We start from the raw sequence: 23,014 nt of genomic DNA, 5'->3' as shown, positions 1-23,014 counted from the left end.
AAGATAGGATCAAACAATAACACGTCAGTTAGTTGTAATGTCTAGCGGTAGCTGGCTGGAAGGTGGTCATCAAAGAACCATAATATAGGTGCTGCGACGTGATCGTGACCCGCTCTTTATTTTGGATCACATTTACAGTAAAACAAAACAAAAAGAGTAAACAAAAGACAAAGAAAAACAAAAAGCGAAATCACTTACGAACTACCTCTCGTAGGTAAGATCTATCTATATATATATATATATATTCAATTACTTTAACCCCACTTGTAAACCTACTTCTTTACAATCTCTTAACAATACCCCCAAAGACCTTCTAGACACAAACGGGAGGACCTCGTTCTCTCGCTATTGATCTCATCGCATCTCCTCATCAAATGCATGAATGAACTTAACGTTAGGTCAATTCCATTAACCGTAAAGCGCATTGCACTTTTAAAATCCGCACGCCCTTCCACACTTTACTTAGACACTACCCTTTTTTTGTCAACAATAGTTGAAGATCAAATTTGTCCATGTTTTACATCTGTCAATTAAATAATACGAAGCCTGCAACACAGAGAGACATCCAACACAACAGTTTCAAGACAGATTCATTTCGTTTCACGTTTAATGCAATTGTAATATTCAATTTAAATAAGGCGAATCATCAACCTTTTGTTGTCCTCTTGCTATTCGAACAAACGTCAAATTGTTCGCTTCCCGCCATTTGTATGACAATAACAAATACATTAATCGACGCAATTACGGAACAAAGCACGAATTAATTGTGAAACGTCCACGTCTTCTCTCGCCCCATTCAATTTGAATGTGAAATTTCGTATCGTTTCTTTCATATTATTATTATATTTTTGCACATATCTAAGTTCAGATTTCGTGCAAAACTGACTCATTACAACAAATTAATTAAAAATAAACTGCACACGTTTTATTTTTTTAGTGATTTTCTTTTGTATTGTGCACGTATTGTGAACGGTAATAGTAGAATAAGGAAATTGCGTCACGGTAATTTACGTAACTGTTGAAAATTGCGCGGTCACCTTATCGTTGCTAATTTCCGCGATAACTTTTAGCTGTTATTTCGCTATATTGTCACAATTGACGAAATCATAAGTTTCGTTGGTATTTCAAATCAATTCGCAATCAAATTGCAATTCATTGAATCAATCAATTTTATGTTTGAAATCAACAAATAAACGGAAGTTTATCAATGTAGGAAAGTGTTTTTCCTTGACCCATTTGACCACTATCGCATCAAAATAAATGCAGGAATTTTTGCAGTAAACATTTTTGGTTTAAAAGTACAATTGATACATTAATATTCTATTTACTTTTGTTTTTAACATTATTTCACACCACTTGATTTTAACAACAAAAAAAAAAGAAGAAATATCACACAAAATAATAAAAATTATTCGTAGTGACCTTTGAAACATATGCAAGTTATCTCATTGTTTATAGCAATATATTGCATATCAATATTTATTAATAATGTTTTATTGTTTCCATGGAAAACAACGATAAGCTCAAGAAGTCGTTCACATTAAACGTATTTATTATTATTATTATTTTAATTAGCGATTCTCAAAATCTTTTTTTTTTGTTCCAGATTCATTTGAACAAAACAAAACAAAAAAAAACAATTAACTTAAATGTGAATCACCTACTTGATAATTTCAGACGCAGTTGTCGCGAAAAAAATGCGACATTTACGCGTGGACAACGTAAAAAAAAATGAAATCACAACAAGATACGAAATTGTTTCGTTTGTTTTTTGTTTATTTGTAATTCAATCTGTAGAAGATCGATCAATGCTTGGGATAAGCGACTGTGTGTGTATGTGTGTGTGTGTATTATTTACACTTTGTCGGCACTCGCCGACCTGTGGCATTTGAACCCTTCGTTCACGACCCTTCACAAAAATAGAAAAAGCCAAATACAATACAACAGTTGGTTGGACAACGGTTCGCGCTTAACTCTTCGCGCGCGCTTGCTTTCGATCAATTTCAAGAACACGAAGAGTGGCACGTAATTGCACTGGGCGCAATCAATCGAAATCTAATTGAATTATGAATGTGTGCGATGCGGCGACCTTTGAAGTGTCTAATTAACTTTGGTCGGACAGGTGGACGAATGATAATCGCACGACGATAGTTATTTTTACGCATGTTTTAATTAATCCATTTCAGAATGATATCACCAAAATTATGAAAATAATGTCTTGGGGAAAATGATGACATAAAATTGGCGAATTCCCTAAACCAACGTCACAATCTGTCAATTTGACACTGACGTTTAATCGTTAAATATGTATGCAACCTAAATTGATGTTTTCACCCTAGATTACCTAGGCAACGTAGATATTTCATCCTTATCAGACGCGTTGGCTTCATTAGGGCCACATTGAAGAAGAAGAAAGGGAGAATCGCTTTTCCTGCTCTCTGAACATGAATCGTGTCTTCTGCAAAATCATCATCAGAATTTCAAAATCAATAGAAGTTTTCGAAAAACTTCATCTCCAAAAGCAAAACGATAATCTTCCAAAGTAAGCCTAATCCAAATCCGATAAATATATATATTTATATTCGAGACTTTAACCACTCGAACGACGGTGATTAATGCGGGTAGATTTTAATGAAAGCGTCGATAAAACAAATTTTTCGACAGACTTTGGAGCTGGCTTTTGTTTGCGATGACAACTTTCCACAGCCGACTTTTCGATTGAAAGTTGACTTTATTGTTATTCGCCGGGAACAGACTGAATGTTATCTCCAGCTACTGAACGTTATCTAACGAGCGCCACGCTTTTTCGTTCCCCTTTTTTTTGCGGATTTCGCGACATTTCCACGCGTATATATAAGTATAACTATAGCCCGCTTCTCGCATTCAGATCATCACTGTGCATAAGTGTAAATATTGTGATCGTCATTACGAAGAGACTAAACGAAAACAAACAACAAGATAGAAGACTCAAAGGTAATTGTTTTTTTTTTTCACGATTCGTTCATGCATTATTCATTACATTTTTATATTTTTTTCTTAATTACTATTATCACTTAAGTGGCGGACAATGTTTCGTAATGTCAATTGAAAAATAGAATAATTGAATAATTAATTGATTTCTTATGTACGCAATATAAAAAAAAATCCAATTCAAGTAAATAGATTCTGCAGAATGTATATATTTAGCAATTTGTCATATATTAGTTGTTTACGATTAGTTTGTACATTTGTCAGTGCGTTGATTCAATCGAAATCTGCGCGATTGACAGCTAAATGTCACTCGTTTGATGGCCAAAACAAATGTTTACCAGCCTTCTCATTTCGTGCGTCAACAAATAAGAAATGTCAACTTAATTCGAACCTCTAAATTGATTAACTTTCGTAAACTGTCAAACTTCAAAAAAAAATACGTCAGGTGACGTTTATTCTAATGGGGAAAATGTTGATATATTTATGATCTATTAATATTGTTAATAATTATTAATGTTATTGTCTATTAAAATATTTAATTAGTTAATAATTAACACGTGTTAGTCAAACGTTTAAAATTTATTAGATTTTTTTCATTGCAATCATTTCTAATTGCTGAACTATAAAATTATTTATTTTGTTTAATAATTTTATTATGATCATTTTCGACCCGAGAATTACATGAAAACTGTAAATATTATACAATATTAGCTTTATAATTCATATAAGATATTTGATAAAATGTGAAGAATAGAAGGTATAAAATTTCATAATTTTGGTATTGACAGAAATTTTGTCCTTTGATTAATATTAAATAATGAATTGTTTACCGCGTTAAATACCTTATCTAATGACAAGAAGGCTTAGCGCGATAATCACTTGTTTATTAAATTAATTGACTTATATCTACTCCCACCTACCGGCCAATTCGGCTACGAGGTACCAATTTTGTTTCGATCGCAAAAATTTATGTAACGAGACTACTCTCTTTTTTTTTTGCTGTTGTTGCGAATCGCGTGTCGTACGTGTCGATGATTCAGCCACAGTCCAAAGAGTGATCAGAGAGAGAGATATTCAATTAGACGGAATCGAGAACGTCATGCGATGTGTTCGTTTGTGTGGGTGTACATTGGTATGATGATGGTATGTTCTGGTCGGTCGGATCGAACCTTGGAGCGGCGCAACGGTCGCCCGCCGCCAGCCACCTTTTGTTTGTTTTGTTTTTTATGTAACCACTTGTCGGAGGGATCAGCTAGGCAAAACTTAAGTAAATTCGGTGACTTATTTGCGCGGTCGGACGACGGTTGTCGGTCAGTTGAGCCGCGAACCGAAACCGACTCGGATGGTGGATGAGCGAGCGAGTCAGTGCGAAAGAACGAGCGTGGACCGGTTTCTATACAACAACTACAACAACCCTCATCATCATCAGAGCCACCAAGAAGACACGATAAATTCGCACGTGTTCGTGCATCATCCAAAATACCGTTCATTATTATTTCGGTGAGTTGGATAACAGTCTGTCTCGCACTTCCTAGACGTGCTTTTTGTTTTTTTTTTCTTCTCTTTTGTTTGTTGTCGTCGATATCGCGATAAATCACTCAAAAAAATAAAATTCGAGTGGTCACTTGAGAAGTTACTCGGAAAACTTTCCGCGATTGCATCCGAATCCAGACTAATCTCGCACTCGTAGATAAATCGCACACACACGTAATAGTTGCAATTGCATCTTTGAACCCGATTTCACCATAACTGCAACCAAACTTAATTTCTTTATTTTGTTTTGTTTTACTTTTGTAATCAGCTGTTATCGACAGACGTCAAAAAATTCGCTTTGTCGTCGTGTCGGTTGTTCCAAATTGTTCGCTCCGCGGGGAAAAATAAACAAGAATTATAAGAGAAAACTCTCTTTACGCGAATTTTTCGGTGAGTTCGTAAAGTAGACGCTTTCGTTGCGTAACTCGAGTTCATTGGGATACGATACGAATCGCGTGCGAGTGTGTGTGTGTGTGTTTTTTTTCGTCGCGCCGATTGTCACCTTGACACTAAAGCCTTCTCGATCGCGCAGAGACTCATTTTTTTTTTGTTCGTGCGAAACGCGTTCCGTTTCTTAATTAAAAAAACTCTTTAAGTTCGTATCTCGAAAATCGATTAAATGTTGGATTAAATACAGTTATATAAACAGAAAGAAAAGTAAATAACTTTTGTGTTTTTTTGTTTGTTTGCGAGTCTACCAGATAAGAATTATTCAATAAGTAAGTTTTTTTTATATTGTTCTAATTCTTATGAATTCAAATGAATTGAAATAATCAATTTAAATGTAACGGATTCAATAAGGAAATTAGGGAAGTGATCAATTTAAATTTTTACACAATTAACTGAATATTCCTATTGTCTTTCATACATATTTCATAGCGCACTTCTATTTTCATTATTCAACAGGCCACATCCGTTCGTTTGGTTTTCAAGGAAATGCAAGCATGAACAGAGAAAGTTTTGAACACTACAGTAAAATTGAATCAATTTCAAAAGAAATTTCTTCGTAATTGCAGAATCTTCAATAACTGATTCGTATCGTTAAAATTTCAATTACTTATGAAGTGCAAGTGAGAATCCTTGTTCAATATATCTTCGTTTCTTAAGTACACAGAAACTTCTTGTTACTTTTCTTTGTGAATTCTCTTTTAAAGAAGTTTTTTTTTTATTCCAACATACTTCATTGATGTTTATTTATGGGTGCTGACTGCGGTTCCCAATAAAAACCGAGCAATAAATTGTGCACTGAAAATAAAATTTATAGCTGTCTGCACTCTATTATATTTATATAAATAATCTCGACATAAAATAGTGCTTTAGTTTATTTTTATGTGTTTTAATTCAATAATGGTAGCGAATTGAAAAATGTTGAGTTGTTCATGATGATGGTGAGTCTTTGTTTCTTCTGAGTGATCTTCGTTGGATGAGTAGACTCTCGATCTGTCCGTGTTAAGCCATTACGTAATCAGAAATAGTACTGGAAATGTGCGTTGAATGCATAAGGTCATCGGGGTCACACACATATATAGAATCACGTTATGCGGTGGTGTGATGTATCCAAGGAGGAGCAGAAACGCGCGCGATAAAAGTCGAGTGGCCTTAGTTTTCTTGTTTTGTTTTTCGCAGACAAGGGAGAAACGAATATTTTGGTCATAAACAAAAGCTATACGCGAAAAAATGGCATCTTTGATTTTGTGCATATGTAATTCGAATTGCGTAAGCCGCGGTAATTGTATATATTACGTTCAGTTTAATCGTCTATAATTTGAGATTCTATTTACATTATTCATACATCCGTTTTTCTTTTTTTTTAAATAATCAAGTGGTATTCTCTAATCGATGGCAATTTTATAATTGACAATTAGCATTTAATTTGCAATATCATTTCCATAGCAACGGTTGTTAATTTGCTTGAACGAACAATTAGTGTAACATTTATTATCGAATTTGTTTACCTCTTGAAACCTATAATTGTATAATTCGCACTTACATTTTCAATAGTAGCATTTGATTGTGCACTTTTATGTTTTGAGTGTGTACTATGAAACGCGACTGTTTCGAAATCATTTGTTAACATTCGTGATCTAGTTGCGACAGCTTGCTTCGGCCAAGATAAAAACAAATTGTTCGTTATTGTTGTGTAAGCTTTTCTTCATTTGTTATTGGTTTCCTAGGAAACGCATCAAACTTTTGTTTTGGTGAATTTCGCGGACAAACGTTGTAACATGTAAATATTTTGCACAGAGCAAAAAAAAAAAATTTGCCGAATAATCGCGTTTAAGCCCGACGCGGGCTTAATTGCGTAATCTTCGGATTAACGCTGACAGATCGGTTACATAAGCGGCGCGTAATCTCGTTAGAGGAGGACCCCTATCGATCCGATCCGTGCGTGAATAGTTGTGGGCAACTCGAGCATGATTTACGATCCCCCCGTTATCGATAATCCTTTCTGTCGAACATTCGACACTCCGGTCTATTTACATTTCGCTTCCATTGTTGTAATAGTATTGCGTTACTACCTGCATTTTGCATGTAGGAACATCAAAGTCGTCGCAGAAGTATAGAGTTGCGCGCTCGAATGATAAAAGCTGCACGCAATTGTTTTATAAATTTTGTTTATTTGGGCCAGGGTTGCGCGAAAACGAGAAAACCTTTTCACACTTTGAAGGTCCTCTGAAATGTGACTTGCTTTAATTGACCCGAATTGTTTTTCATTGTTTTTCGATTAATCGAATGGGTTTTTGCAAATGCCAAAAATCGACAGTCGTATGTCGCTGTTTGATTGTTTTTCCAATGAAGGTTACGATTTTTATTGAGTATTTGTTGCAGATATGATCAAGTGGGTTTTGGCGTTGGCCGTCGTGTGGATGTTGCTGATCTTGGCGTGGAAGGTCAGCTCGGTGGCGAGGTTCTACATCAAATTCTCTATATACGCGGTGGTCAGTTTCGTGTCGGCAACATGTCCCATTCCTCTGATGCTGCTGAGGCCGAAGAGCAGCAAGAACGCTCTGTGAGTATCATCTAATAAGTCTAGGCGGTGGTGGTGGTGGTAGTAAGTAATCTAAAAGAACCGGTCTAAAATGTTGATGAATTCCTGCAGGTTCCCGGCGGCGGCTTTGAGCTGTTGCGCCAAGTACGTGCTCGGCCTGGACATTAAGATCAAGGGCAAAGAGAACATCGTGGAGGGAAGCGGCAGCGTGGTCCTCATCAACCACCAGAGCGTCGTCGATCTGATAGGTGCGTCATTTTGTGCATATCATTTCTGTGATGATCATTGCGGTAACTTTGAATTGAATTTAACAGTTTTGGCCGAGCTGTGGCCGGTGATGGAGAGGTGCACGGTAATCTCCAAGAAAGAGATCTTCTACATCTGGCCGTTCGGTTTGGCCGCATGGCTTTGGGGAACGATCTTCATAGATCGACTGAACGGGGTGAAAGCGCAGGATGCGATCAACAGCACCGGCGAGATCATCAGGAGCCGAAGGGCCAGAGTGATGATGTTCCCGGAAGGCACGAGAAGTCAGAAGGAGAAATTGCTGCCGTTCAAGAAAGGTGCCTTCCACTTGGCCATCGCCTCAAAGTGTCCCATCCAGCCGATCATCGTCAACAGATACAAGTTCTTGGGACCGAAGCGATTCGATGATGGTACTAAACATGTAACTGACATCAATTACTACTATTGTACTATTTGCAATTTACAGGTTCAATCGAGGTGTCGATTCTGCCACCAATTGCCACCGATCAAGTATCGCGCGAGAACATCGGAGAGCTGATAGACAAGACATATCACATAATGCAGGACCATTTGGACAGTTTAGACGCGCAACACGCAACGACGACGCCCAACAACAACATTGACAAATCTAAAGACATCTAGACTGATTACTAACTAACTAACTAACTAATACTCTATGTTTGATAAATTTATATAAAATTATAAGTAACTGTTATAATATATACTTAATATTTTTTAAATAAACAATATACTATTATTTTTAAATAAACTCTCTCTTTTATTTTTACCAAAATGCAACGATAATTGCATAAAACCAATTAAATTAAATTTAAAAATTCGAAATCTATATATGATCTCGCTAGGTGGCGTTCTCAAGTAATGTATATCCAGTCATAATTCAGTAAATAATTACTCAAACTTCAAATCAATTATAAGAATTGTTAGGTAATTAAGTGACGTATATTTCAATGAAAGCAAATCTTAATTATAGCCTTAATTGAAAAGTAGCAATTGGAACAGCGCTGAACTACGACCTTTGCATAAAAGCTAAGAGATGGCGAAATATTATAAACCATGACACTGACAGCAAACAATTTACATTATGGTCGAAAATCTAATACGAAAGTTCGTTGGTTCGATTCCCAAAAAAACCAACAACAATTTGTGGTGGCTGTTAAATCCGAAAGTGGTAGAAATAGGACCGAAATAGATTTATATCAATAAATAAATTGATATAAAATCTCTTTATCGTGAAAAAAAAAAAAGTTTACATATTTTGGCGCTGTTACAATTACTTCTTCTTAATTAAAGCTTTAATTACAAAATGCTATTAATCAAAGTGTTAATTGTAGAAAGATCAAAGTAATTATATGAATCATCAATTACGACACCTATCGTCAATTTTTCAACAAATTAACAATTTAAAATTAATATATATATATATATACACCTACCTCCATCTATTAGATCGGTTGCGTAACCTTGATGATTTATATATTGCGATTGTGTAAATTTTGAAAATGATAAAAGAAAGAAAAAAAAATAATATTTTAAAAGTAATTTAGAAAATTTATTTACCATCGTTTCGTTTCCTATATATAAAACTAAATCACGTTTTCCAATTGAAGTGAAAATGATATATAAAAAAATAATAATAATCAAAATAAAATACTAACTAGTATTACATAAATTGTGATGAGAAAAACTAGATACACAAGAATAGGAGCAAATAAACTGTTGAAACATCTAATAATACTATACAGTTTCCTCTTTTCCTTTCCCTTCAAATTCATTCATTCATTCTTTTTTTTGGACTAGTTTTGTACAAATTACTCTTTAATCACCGTGCGTTAATTATTATATACTATTCGACGCGCGATTCTGCTAAATAAATATACATTACATAATCATAACGGTACAAAGAATGAAACAAAAATTAAATTAAATTCGTTAATTAAATAAAAAATATATGTACAAGTGTTCTCATCTTCACTACACGTTTCGTCTCATCATCATCAATCAATCAAACAGCACAAGCACTAGAAGTTCGTTTGTTTCTCTTCGTCCCTTTCGCCGTTCGTCCCTTTTTTGGTCCCCTGCGTGTATTTACAAATAAAAACAAACAAAACAAAAACAAAACGAACCAGAAGAAGATTGTCTATGATAGACGAGAGAGTGAGGGAGGTAGAAAGAAGAAGAAAACAACAACAACAGCCGGTTAATAAAAAAAAAACAGTTCTAGAATGGCCTCCCTTGATTGAATTGTCTATCCGGAATTCGTGGGGGAATATTGGGCACCGGACGACTGCAAACAAACTCAAATTAAATAAGAAATTGAAACATAAAATATTACAACAACAACAACAACAAAAAGAGACAACAAACCGATGTTGAGAAGAGGTCGAACCACATATAACAGTGATTACATATTAGTGTAGGATGCACTCAGTGGTAGAACAAATGAACACAAACAAACAAACAAAGAAAACACGTTAAAATTATTGGAGGATGTGATAATTATTTCGCGCTCGATGAGCTCTTTGGATGTGTGGATGGTTGCGGTAGTACAGTTGCATTTCATTAAATAATTATAGATTAGTTTAAATATTTATATTATATCACTATATTTACACAAATATTCATATATAACTACTACAGGTAGTACACGCATGTCTTTTCTTTCATCATACATATGCACCCTACATAATCATTTATCTTATTAAAGGTAGGAGGAGGCGGTGGAGTTGCGGATGTGGTGGAGAGACACACAACAAAATCAAATCGTTTTTTATTATTTACATGCAGCAAAACACATCGCCCGCCCGTCCGTCCGTCCGAATAAGTCTAAGAAAAGTGCGAGTCGTGGTGTCGAGTACTAATTCTCATTATGCGAAACGAGCGGAGGCGGCGGCGGCGATACGACGTTCACTTCAATACTTAAACATTACTTTAACAAATATCTCAATATCATCATCATCATTAAGCTGATTAAATATAAACTCCTTAGGACCTAACCGTTTGTTTTTGTATCTCTCTTGAAACAATAATAATAACAACAACAACAACATCGACTACTTCTTATTTTGCTCCGTACAATATTAATAATAATTAATAATAGTTTAAATGAAAACGTGAATCTATCGCACATAATAATTTAATTGACCTGCCCTAAGAGTAAGATCCAAAAGAAGAAAAAGAAATAATAATAATGATCACCACTACTACTAATATTTCGTCGACTACCGTATTAAGTATAAGCCCGTCCCGCACTGCTGCGAAGACGAGGTTCATTTATCATTTACTTCTTACTCATTTAATTACTTTTTTTTTGTCACGTTCGCAAATCACATTGTTAGCTCTAAGTATTTTTGTTAATTTTTTGCTTCTCCACTAATTGAATAGATAGACACTGATTAAAGAGATGACCTACTGGGAAGAGCTTTCTTTTCCTCTTTGTTATTTAACCTATGTGCGTTTCTTCGATCGGAACAACGCGTTCCAATTCTACAAAGACTCTACAAAAGCATAGTAATAAGTGTAATTTCTCTGTTTCTCTTATCAACCCGGTAAAGTAGTAATAATCTAATGAGTTTTGCTGTATGTTTTTATATATTTATATATATAAGTATTGTAGATTTCGGTTCGAAGCGAAGATTAGTTTAGACATGTTTGTTCGCCCTAGTCATGGATGGGCCTGTTTTTAAACCGTTAATCAAAACGTATTAATTATTAAACGTAATTATTACTATTATTATTGTATGCATTAATGGAACACAACGTCAACCAAACCAAAAACTTAGAAACCAGATTTACTTGTGGAACCTGAAGGCGTTGGAGAGCTCGTTGACCGCGTGCTGAGTGACGGCCCTTCCGACGGCCATCTGGACCTGCTGTGGCACTTGGACACCGCCGCCCTGGCCACCCCCCGGTCGGCTACATACACAAAAGTTCAACAGTCTCTTAGCCCCCCTCGCTCATAATCATATCATATCAACATACTCGCACTTAACATCAACATAAATCTCTTACTCTCAATACAACAACAACAACAATACAGCACGTTTCGCCATCGATCCTAGTGCAAATATACGCACAGATTGTACTTGGCAAATATCACGCAATGTAAATCACAAGTTTAGTTTCAGTGTTGCACATATTTGCAGCCCTCCGAGCTGAGGCGTGTCAATCGGATCGTTCCAAACGCGAAACGTGTTGTCTTGTTAATATTGCAGGAGGTAATTGTTAGCAACGATACCAAAATTCACAGTACAGTGGCGTAAAATAATGGAGAGCGTCAAATGGATCAATTTAGTTTGTGCTCCATTATTTTACTGTGTATGTGTATGTTAATAAATGGAAGAAAACGGCGGAAATATTATGCAGTATGCGTTATTCTCTATATATATATATACGGGTTTCCTATATTTGCTTCAAATATATTATATAATTCATCAATTCGTCAACAAGTATTTAAATATAATACAGATAGATAAATGTGAACGTCTCGTCTCGTCTCCTTTCACTACGAAATTTACAAATACGATCTGACAAACATCAACAACAAACAGCAGCACTCTGCTTCATTCTTTAGTTACTTTACCGCCCTAGAAAAGTGTCAAATATATAGATATATAACAAAAATAATAATTTAGGAAGCGTGCCCTCTCTCTTTCTGTTCTCATTTTCATCTCAATTTTGGTTTGCTCTACGGCGAAGCCTATTACAACATCTCCACGAAACAACTAATCTTTGACTAATATCAATAATAATTCGTGAGTACTACCAAGTTTTAGAATAAATATATATATATAATAGATAATCTCTCCATAAGATGTATTTTTGTATCTCTTTCACTCTCTCTCTCATTCTACGCATCGGTGATGACGAATCGATTAGAATGCAAATAACCAGAACTCTTTCGTATTATATTAAATCTTTCTATCTTTGTTTTGTTAGTGATGAGTGGGGGAGGTGCGCGTTGGAAGTGGTTAGTTGTGGAACCCTTAGCGCCTCCTGCAATCAGAACCACAAACAGAGAAACGCAACTTGAACTGTGGTCCTCCTCAACTACCACTGCACGCATATGGTGTTAGTACGAAGGCTACCGTACGGAATACTTACGTCGGGATGAGAGGCGCGGGAAGGGCCTGTCCTTGCGGTCTGCCTGGAGGCATCGGAGGGGCGCCACCGCCCGGCCTATTCGGGATGGCCGGGGCGGGTCTTCCTGATGCTGGGGGCGGTGGCGGGGCCCGCGACCCACCTCCTCCGCTGCCGCCGCCTCCGCCGCCGCCGCTGCTACCGCCGGATGAACCCAACGAACCTAAAACATCGGCAAAACAGAAAACACACGAATTACCATCCGCACCCTTCGACGACCCGGAATACACAAGCGTTCGCATCATTCACAACGAGAAACAAAACAAATTAATTAAAACAAAGAAATGAAGAATTGAACAGGAAGCAGCGTACAGGATTTGTTAATAGTTGTTTAAATAAAGTTAAATGGTATACCTTAATGAAACTTAAATTACCATCTCTTCTCTCAAACAACCAACTACATTATCAAACACATGCGTTTTTTGCGTTTTCTCTTAGCTAATAAAAAAAAGGAATAAGAGATCGGATTAAAATCTTGGTCTTTTGTTAGTGAGTTGACCCTCATCCAATCCAATCATTAATTTTCAATAATTAAACGGACACAATAGGTGCAGTGATAACAAAAAATAATTGAATTAGTCTGTAAGTTCATGCATCGTAAATATTAGCAAATGTGGTGGAATTATTCCGTAATCGGAGGGATGAAGGTCATGCGATAATATAATTTCTGCTCACCGGACATTCCCATTGAACCTATTGGAGGTGCCGACTTCCTGGGTCCACCTGGACTTGGCGGCGAGAGCCTCGGATTGTCGAGGCCGCTGGCCAACCAATCGTTCTTCACCGGCGGAGGAACCGGAGTGGAAACTGTAGCCATGGAAACATCACCGATGATCCTGAGAGCCTCCTTGCACGCATGGTACATCCTCAACATCTCCTCCCGCTTCTGCGCTTCCTCCGGAGACTCCTCCATCATCGTAGCCTATGAAAAACGAAAATCAATCAAGATATTCTTCGAACAACAACAACAGTGATTTATTTACCTGATCTCCGCCCGCGTAGATATGAGCCAGCAGTTCGCTGTTGATGAATTCTTTGGCATTGTTGATGATCAACATCATGATGGTCTTCGGAACCAAATCCCTGGTGGTCTTCGTGACGATGCGCATGTAACTGTCCACCAGGTTACGAATAGTAAGCACCTGTCTCTCCAATTGCGGATCCATGGAACTCGTGTTGCCCTCGTTCGCCTAATTCAAAACAAAAACATTAACATCATCAAGTCTACATTACACGTACATCTATCTATCTATCATTAATAGTTGAAACTCGGAAAATCATAATTGAAAACCGTTCAAGTTGTTAGTGAAAATCAATGTAAAATTAAAAAAAAAAAAAATTGGAATATACTTATAATTTCGTTTGTGAATTTTTTTCATCCGAAACTGTTACTTGAATATTTCTTCCTCCCGTCGGTCGGCAATTTCTAAAGTGATTTCTTAGCAAAAAGGGAAAGCAAAACCGCGCAAGAAGCCGCACAAAGACCCACCATCTCCAATCTCCGATTCAACACTAACACGGCTGGTTTTGGAGAGAGAGGGTCGCCGTTCGCTACATTTGTTCACACACAAACCTGATAACTGTCACCCTGCAGCAATTAACAAATAAAAAAAAAGAGAAAACATTAGAGAAGCATTAAAAACGACAGTATAGAGCAATTAGTCAGAGAGCGAAATATAAACCAAAAAGAATAGTGATGGTATTATATGAAAAGCAAAATTGTCCCGCGGCCAGAAACATAATACTTGCCTTTCTGATATTCTGAAAAATGAAAAGCGTTTTATAAATTGCATGTATATTTGGAACGTCGGCGAATTGAAGATCCAAAAAGAAGGAAGGAAAATAGCAATACGTTGTTTTTTGCTCTTTCATTTTATTTTCATTCTTTTTGGCGCCTCAATCGCGTCATCATTCTCCGCAAATATTTATCCTTCTCTTTCAGTGAATCTAATCGGGTGCTGCTGCTGCTGAAGATCGGCGGCGCGGAGTGTGTTCGATTACAGCTACTATATAGGTATATAGTGCGCATTACACTTACAAAGGGGGTGCAAAAACAAAGATAATATACACACTAAGGGGCAACAAAAATAAAGTGTACATTCCCTTAATTAACTATTAAAACTCACTTGCACATTCTGGGAGAAGACAAGATACGATTGGAACAAAACGCCAAAAAATGCTCATTTAAGTAACATTTTCTCTCTTTTTTTTTGCAGTGTACGAATGTGTGTATGTGTGTGTGTGTTGCGTATTCAAAATTAATTGTATTAATTAATGAAAAAGATATTTCTTTTTTATATATATATATATATATAGAACTCGACAATATCTAAATAGAAGTAGTAGAACGATACTTCAAAGTACTGACGTGCGGATAAGATTTGAATTTGTACTCATTCGAAACTAACTACTTTCAATTCGTACTCACATCTTCGCCGTTCACTTGATCCGTTTGCTTTTCCGGATAAACACCGGCACGCAGGAATGATGCCTTCCAAGAGTCCACCTCGTCAAGGGTCTCGCAGCTCAACTCAAGCTGCTTGAAATCCTGAAATAAAGGATAACACTGTTAACAATTTCCCACATACTAATTGTTATTTCAATTAACCAAATTGTAACATATGTTCCTAGATGTTACTTGAAACTTTAAATGTGACGTGCAACGTCAAGAGGCGCTATGCGTTATACAGTAGTAATTGCTTTACTAAATTTCGCAGCCGCTTCCAAGAGCTTGACGATGGATAGCTACTGCTACGATCTTAGAAACACCCCTTGTCACTATGGTTGCGTGCGGTCGAAACGTTGCGGAGAGACTGGAACGTCGTTCAAGACGCTCAACGATGAGGAGCGTCTCGCCATATTAGCCGGACACAACGAGCTGAGGGACAACGTGGCCGGAGGAACATATGCGGCACAATATCTACCGATGGCGAAGAACATGCACGTGTTCAGCTACGATAAGGAGCTGGAATTCTTGGCCGGATGCTACATCAAGCAGTGTCTGTTTAGGGAAGACAAAGTCATCAAGACTTCAGACACAATCGATGTAGGACAGAACTTGTACACGTACTTCAATAAGGGAATGATCGAAATGGATAAGGATTTTCTAATCAAGTGCGTGACAACCTGGTCGAAGGAGATATCGTTCTTAAACAAGAACAACTCGAAGATTATATTTAATAACTACGATATCACCAACTCTCCGGGCAGGATTCGCCACCTGACGCAAACGCTGTGGGCGGAAAGCCAGTACGTGGGATGCGCGAAAATGCACACGATTCGAGTTCCAGGCTGGAACCATTTCGATATCGTCTGCAATTATAAGCCGCAGGGTAACGTTCTCAAGGACGTCATGTATGTGATCGGCAAGCCGTCATGTGGTGTTCCCAACAGCAATTACACGAATCTCTGCGGTAATATCCGACCGTTAAGCGAGGACAACTATGAGCCGCCTATGCAATTGGATGGAAGCCAGCAGGTGATTCCTTCGATGAGCGCGATCATGTTTATGGTGGTAATGACGTTGATGATTCTGAAGATGAGAGAAGACTTGCCTTGTAAACGTTCCTGCCGTCCGGATTGAACAGAGCGAACATATGTCTTCGTGACATAAAGCTCTGCTCGATGTCGCGCAGCTTCAATCCGTCCAACGGCAACATGTACTTCTTGTCGCGCTCCTCTTCGTCCTTGAACCAGGAGATCGTCTCGGAGGAGAGCACAAACCAGTAATCCCGTGATCCTCCCTTCATAATGCCCAAATTGTGGATGCACATGTATCCTTTCCTGATCACCTGGTTCCCCAACGGTCCTCTGTTCCCAGTCTTCGTCGCACTCTCCGACTGGCTCTGAGCACTGCAACAATAAATCAAATGTCAAAGCAACGCGTTCGCATGTTCACGATCAGATTCACGAGATCACGTACTTTGCGAATCCAATAAAGTCCTCGTGATTGGTGTTCATGTAGGCCAACTCGCAGTCGACGAGCAGCAGCAGTTGGTCCTTGCATAATTGCTCCCTTTGGCGGATGTGATTAGTGATGATACCATCGGTCACCTCCCTCAGTCGAGGGTAACGCGACATGCGATCGGTGCAAACGCGAACTACGTTCGTCAGTTCCTGGACTACCAGATCCACGCACTTGATGGAGGGCTCCTTCAAACGGCTGATCTGCTTCTTCACTATAGCCTCGAAGGCCATATCTGGCGTGAACAAACCGACCTGCACGATGTTAAACGAATACACACATCAATACATCAACGAATCATCATCATTATTGCATTGCATTGAACGAATTACGACTTACGCGAATACCCAAGGTGTTTCTGATGGCAAACGCGATTTCGTGTCGCATATCCTTCTCGTCGATCTCAATCCTGACGATCTCGAAGGGGAACCGTTCGTGGAAGAGACGGTTGATCTTCGCACCACCCGACAACTCGTTGGTGTTGATCTGCGCAGACCAGGAGCCCTCGATGGCTCGCTCGAAATCGGACTGCAGCTGCTGGATCATCCTAGAATTGAAAAAAATGTAAATAAATAAAAACAGAAAAAAAGAACTGGCAGCTATACTCACTGCAACATGGCCTTGGTCTTAATCGATGGATCGTCGGGGCGAAAATGCTTGTACTGATCAACATCCTTCTCGAGGGCCAGATACTGCTTCTGGAGTTTATCACGAAGACCGGGCAGAGTGTCCCTGATATGGTTGGTCAGTTGCTGATTGAGTATTCGTTGCAAGTACGGAGTGCCCAGGCGATCAGCCAAATGCCGGTACGAAGGATGACTGCAAAAATAAACGTTCATGCATTGAATCCAATCGCAATCAGAGTGAACCAATCAATCCGTTACCTGAGGAAGAACTTTCTTTCGGCGCCGAGCGCAGCGTTAATATCCTTCCTGCCGTCGATGTCCTTCTGAGATCTGTTCACCACGCCGATGTAACCGCGTCGCAGAGGCAACAATTTGTTCTCGAGGATGTCCCTGGCGTCGGTGCCTTCGTCCATGAGATCCAGCTTCGTGATCACGCCGATCGTCCGGATCCCCTGGAGATCGACCTCCTTGGCCAGCTTGAGGGCATCTGAGTTGGCCAGATCGCTGTTGGCCGGTGTCACGGCAAGAATTAGACAGGACTCGCGCTTGATGAACTGCATGATCATCGCCTTGATTTGGGCCTCGATGTCGACGGGCTGATCGCCGATCGGCACCTTCGTCAGACCAGGCAAATCGATCAGAGTCAAATTCAATACTGAAACGTTAAACAATCTTTGCAATTCCGTCCCAAGTTACAAATGCTGCTGCTGCTACTGCTGCTTTTACCGTTCGGAGAGTACACCCTCAGGTTAATGGGTATATTGGAAATACCCTTGTTACTTCCTGTGACCCTGTCAGTTTCGGCCTCGATCTCTCCTCGAACCTCATTGAAATCAACGAACTTCCTCCCTTTGCAGTGCAGAAACTCTGCCCATTCTGAAATCACATCAGTTTCGCATATTAGAATTGTAACTTCTACCATACCTATCTATTATCAAGAGAAACAATTATTATTAAATCGTCATTCTTATTAGAAATAAAGTGAAAACGTTTTGATGGAAACGAAAAGGGGGACGACCTCGCAATATGAGCAAGATATTCTGGGAACGCGACATCATCAGAAACAACGGAACTAAATTAAGTGTGTGTATGCGTGCAAATAGAAGATTAAACGTTGCAAGTGAAACATTTGTAAACAAAATTGTTGTCTCGTCTGACGATCTCATTTGCAGTGCCAAAAAAAAAACGTTGATGTTAATGCACTTATACCCAGTAATAAACTCGTCCGTTTCAGAATTCGATTGCGTCGAAACAATTAAGTTTTTTTTTTCCATCATCGTTACAACAAGAGCGTACAGCAGATACGAATCGGATGAGTCAACAAACGAGATATCAAAACCTCTTATCGCTATATAAAACAATGCATTTTTCGAAACGTATTTCAATTTGTAATAGTTTTCGTTGCCCGATAATCATAAATTTAGGTTTTTGCAGAATTCACTTTACCGGTGTTGGAGTTGATCAGCTGCAGGATGAGCGGCCTCCTGGTGACGATTCCCGAACCTCTGGGAAGGAAATCGCTGAAACGAAAGGAAACATGAAGCATACATTTATATTTTTCAAACGAGGGGGAAGAAAGTTAGAAAGTAGGATGATTTTGCGAAGAAATGAGCAGTCTCAACAACAACAATAATAATGTGGACGTCTTATCAAATAACGGTACGAATGAAGATTGTACAATTCTGCTTGCGCAACCATCCATGTTTATGCGATGTGCGGTATGCATGCATGTGTGTGTGTGTGGAAAGCTTGCCAAAAAATAAAAAAACATTATTGGAGCCGCGTTCGCAACAATCACACGTACTCGTCATTGCATAATTGTAAATCGATGCACTTGAGGTAGTGTAATAATAGTTGGATCAATCAATGCACGCATCGAATTAGCGTCAAGATCACACGAGATGTTCAACTTGTTCAATGTGTACGTTCATTATCTCAAGATTGTTTATGTCGTGACGATAATACAAAATCCCTTCAATTGCAGAAAGTAAACATGTTTCTTCATGCCGAACGTTACAAAAGTCTAACAAACTTAATCATCATAATTTTGCTTATTTTATCTTTATCCTTTGAATACGTATTCATCCGGTATTCCGCGATAGGCAAACTTTGAGCTCATTAAAAACAAATCAGCAAAACCTATTAACATGGACTGTTCAAGTAGCAATCATTAAAGAAATCTTACAAATTCGAGTTTAAATGTATAATATAATAATGCTTCAAACGAGATGCATCGCACAAATCAATATATAATCATATGAAATTAGGCAATGTGAAAATCTCTAATTACAGTTAGCAATCAAATCGCGTATGTGTTTCGCTCCTATTTTCACTTTTTTTTTTATTATTATTATTACTTTGAGGCCAGTCTTGCGTGCACTTTGCAATTATTCAACTATATTCATTTCTCTATCTCTTTCTCTTTGCCCCCCTCGCACACCTCATTTCAGATGTTTTCGTTTCCATAATCACCGAATAATTTCACACTGTCTTGATTGTAAAAAAAAAAACATAACAATCGCATCTCTCAAGGAATCCCCCACAAGTATCGATTACATATCGTTCTTACGTAATTACACGACCATCAGACAATTAATCTTTGTGTGTGTCTTTCTATACGTATTAGCAAAATGTGTGTAATTGAATAATTCCACAAATTCGAAATTAAAATCCTCAAAAAACCAAATAAATATTTGACCAAAGTCCATAAAATTCTGTATTTACAGTCTTCATTGTTTGTCTCGGTGATAACTTTACAATAGATCAACCACAAGAATAATAAAAATGTATAGAATTAGTTTTTGAATACACTACAGATAAAACCAAAAGTTTCGGAAACAATTGTTTGTTATCTATGAACAATAGTGACGATGACAAATATTGATTTTACTGATTCTTTTTATCAATATCAACTATGAGTTTAAAATCATAGTCTCACTAAAATGTCGACTACTGAACTCAATAATAGAAAAGTATTGATTCATATTATATACAATAGTTATTTTAGAAAAAAAAAGAGTGAAAATCTGAATCAAATAAAGCTTTATATTGAGGCGTAAGACTTGAAATGTTTATAATAGTTAAATGAATACTGTAAGCGATTAAATTGTATATATTGATATGTAAATTGTTGCGAATTGGATGTGCATTTCGTGTGGGCGTTGTTGAAACTGTTATATTGTTATATTGAGGGGGTAACAGTTACGATCGAAAATTTGTAAGATGTATTTGAACGTCAATGTACAATGTACATAGATCGAACGTGTTTTAAGTGGGCTGTGATAAGGTAGATTGAACAAATATCGACCGATCGTGAGTGGGCGAACAATAAATGTTCTTGACCAAAAAAAGATGATGACGATGATGATGATGCTTAGGAAGAAGAATTGATTAGTATAAAGGAATATTGAGGCCATCTTTCTCTCTCTCTCACACGCACACGGTGCAATGCAAGTTATGGATTTTACACGGAATCTGTCAAAAAGCCGAGAAAAGAAAGAAAGAAAAAAAAAAGAAGAAGGTATACAACGGGGGGGCAGGCGGCGTTGGTTATTTTCTCTCTTCTGTTAATTGATGCACGTTCTTCTGGCTGGCGATCAATCGTCGCGAGAGGGAAAGAGAGTTGAGAAAACAAAAGGAATTCGCATGAATGGAATTAGGGCATTGATTTTCCTCGCGTGCAAAGTAGGCGCTCAGTATTACGTCGTCGTTGTTTTACTTTCTTCATTTATTTTTTTTCTTTCTTTTTTGGGTGTTTGCACCATGTTTTTTTCGCCGGATGGTTAAATTTGTTGACCTGCGGTTATCGTGAGATGGTAGTACTGCCACCGGTATGAATCATCGTGCATAATAACAAATGGATGGGATGTCACCGGAGAATGACATATTGACATCGGTGGCTGTCAAGTGGGAAAAGTCGATAAACCGACGGAGAGGAGAAGGGGGGGGGGAAGGAGGAGGATGATGTTGTGATGATGATGATGATAATACACGCCCTGGATGAGACGTTTTTTTGTGTTTTGTTTAAGAGATGATAGATGGATTAGATTACCGTCCGACGAAGTTCTCCAGGACGGAGCTTTTGCCCGCCGACTGTCCGCCCACAACGGCGATCTGCGGCAGGTCCAGTGTCATATGCACCCCGAGCTGCGTGAACGCATCCTGCAGCTTGTTCACGATGGGGATGAGCTGCTCCATTCCCGTGTTTCCCGACATCTTCGAGAAGACTCTCTACTATGACCTTAGGGAAGCCCCGCTTCTGCTGCTGCTGCTTCTTCTTCTTTGCTGTGTCCCCCTTTGCCGCCCACTTTCCGACGACGAACGCACTACTCCCCCGAGATGCAAGCAAACTACTAGGAGAGGACGACTCCTTCCTCTCTCTGCCGCGATTTTCCCGACGCACTTTTTACTTTAGATCCCGATCGTATTGGTGTTGGTCTACCGTCTACCGCTCTGTATACCAACCGTCGAACATGGCTATGGAAATGACCGAACGACTGGTTTCGGTTCAGGCGAAAGAGACGCGCATGTCAAACCGACCCACACACACACACACACACACACAAAAGAAAACTGACAGAATACGAAAACTGTTACCAAATTTCCAGCAAAACCGCAGCCACGAAACGCCCGAACTACGTAAAACTACACGATACACACCTGCTCATCCAAAAAAAAAAAACCTTATCTAATCACCCGCAAATTTCCAACGAAATTCAAAAAAAAAACACAACATTTGACAACTGTGTCACGTCAATAGTTTCGCGCACGCGCTCCGCCGACACGCTAGCAACTTTGGTTGCCTACATCGACTTATTCAAATTTTAATTAACATTACGTAATTACATATTATTTCCAATCAATTCATAAATTATCTCATTTCTTAAGGAATTAGATGCAGATAATTAATAAACTCAATCTTTGCGATTGAAATAATTCATCGTAAAACTTGTATTTTTTTAAATTGTTTTTTTTTTCTCCATTTCGTTGAAAATCTAAAGCGTTCGCATATTAACTGAATAATCAATGTTTCGTTACGCAATACATCCTCTCGTATATTGAATTTGAAATTCCGATATGATTCTACGTTTCCTTCTCAGAATCGCATCGCCTGCAAAACGCAAACAAACAAACGCAAACTTCTAACGATGTTTTGTTACTATTTTATGAACGTTGACCCCCCCAGTTGTTGGGAATATAATAACAAGGGATTCGCAATCAATACGCTTTTGTGGGGGGTTTTGGGTTTAACAGGCAACGACCTGGAGGCGATTTAATCGTTCCAGTTTGCACTTTTTCCTCTTATTTCTTTTCTATTTTCCTTTCTCTCTCTCTAAAGCAATGTTTCCCAAAGTGGAGTGCAATTCGAAAATGGACACATCTAGAGTTTAACTTATGGCGTAACACTGCTCTAAAGGAAACGAGATTCCACGTGATTTCCTTTTTTCCAACTGTAACAGTTTTCCCATCGATTTTTCGCAAACGGCGCCCTCGCAAAAGCGCGTTTCTCGGACAAGAGAAATTTAATTT

At 38.2% G+C, this 23,014-nt stretch overlaps 2 protein-coding genes across 8 annotated transcripts; one reads left to right on the top strand and one right to left on the bottom strand.

The window, feature by feature from the left end:
- Positions 1-124: 124 nt before the first annotated feature.
- Positions 125-8,442, top strand: LOC108561422 (1-acyl-sn-glycerol-3-phosphate acyltransferase alpha). 3 transcript variants are annotated; one of them, XM_017919351.1, is made up of 5 exons: positions 125-214; positions 7,333-7,513; positions 7,604-7,740; positions 7,807-8,148; positions 8,205-8,442. In XM_017919351.1, the coding sequence occupies exons 2-5, from the start codon at positions 7,335-7,337 to the stop codon at positions 8,378-8,380; spliced, it is 834 nt and encodes a 277-aa protein (XP_017774840.1). In that variant the 5' UTR covers positions 125-214; positions 7,333-7,334; the 3' UTR covers positions 8,381-8,442. The 3 variants fall into 3 exon arrangements, with proteins under 3 accessions (XP_017774840.1, XP_017774837.1, XP_017774838.1); XM_017919348.1 differs by lacking the exon at positions 125-214 and adding an exon at positions 2,872-2,973; XM_017919349.1 differs by lacking the exon at positions 125-214 and adding an exon at positions 4,190-4,470 and having other exon boundaries at positions 8,205-8,441.
- Positions 8,443-9,970: 1,528 nt separating this feature from the next.
- On the bottom strand, positions 9,971-22,213 carry LOC108561411 (dynamin). Of its 5 annotated transcripts, XM_017919328.1 has the most exons (16): positions 21,537-22,213; positions 18,932-19,005; positions 18,212-18,361; positions 17,744-18,140; positions 17,469-17,678; positions 17,199-17,406; positions 16,818-17,113; positions 16,450-16,747; positions 15,324-15,443; positions 15,022-15,030; positions 14,469-14,483; positions 13,879-14,085; positions 13,571-13,817; positions 12,860-13,058; positions 11,552-11,671; positions 9,971-10,043 (listed from the first exon to the last, which is right to left on the bottom strand). In XM_017919328.1, exons 1-16 carry the CDS (start codon positions 21,698-21,700, stop codon positions 9,977-9,979), a joined length of 2,781 nt encoding a protein of 926 aa, XP_017774817.1. In that variant the 5' UTR covers positions 21,701-22,213; the 3' UTR covers positions 9,971-9,976. The 5 variants fall into 5 exon arrangements, with proteins under 5 accessions (XP_017774817.1, XP_017774819.1, XP_017774818.1 ...); XM_017919330.1 differs by lacking the exons at positions 14,469-14,483; positions 15,022-15,030 and adding an exon at positions 14,645-14,656 and having other exon boundaries at positions 21,537-21,700; XM_017919329.1 differs by lacking the exon at positions 15,022-15,030 and having other exon boundaries at positions 21,537-21,700.
- Positions 22,214-23,014: the final 801 nt, after the last annotated feature.

Source organism: Nicrophorus vespilloides, unplaced genomic scaffold (genome assembly GCF_001412225.1).
Source record: "Nicrophorus vespilloides isolate i.1.1-1 unplaced genomic scaffold, Nicve_v1.0, whole genome shotgun sequence".
NCBI classification, from domain to species: domain Eukaryota; kingdom Metazoa; phylum Arthropoda; class Insecta; order Coleoptera; family Silphidae; genus Nicrophorus; species Nicrophorus vespilloides.
Note: the sequence above shows the minus strand (reverse complement) of the source record. Positions and strands in the feature narration are given on the sequence as shown.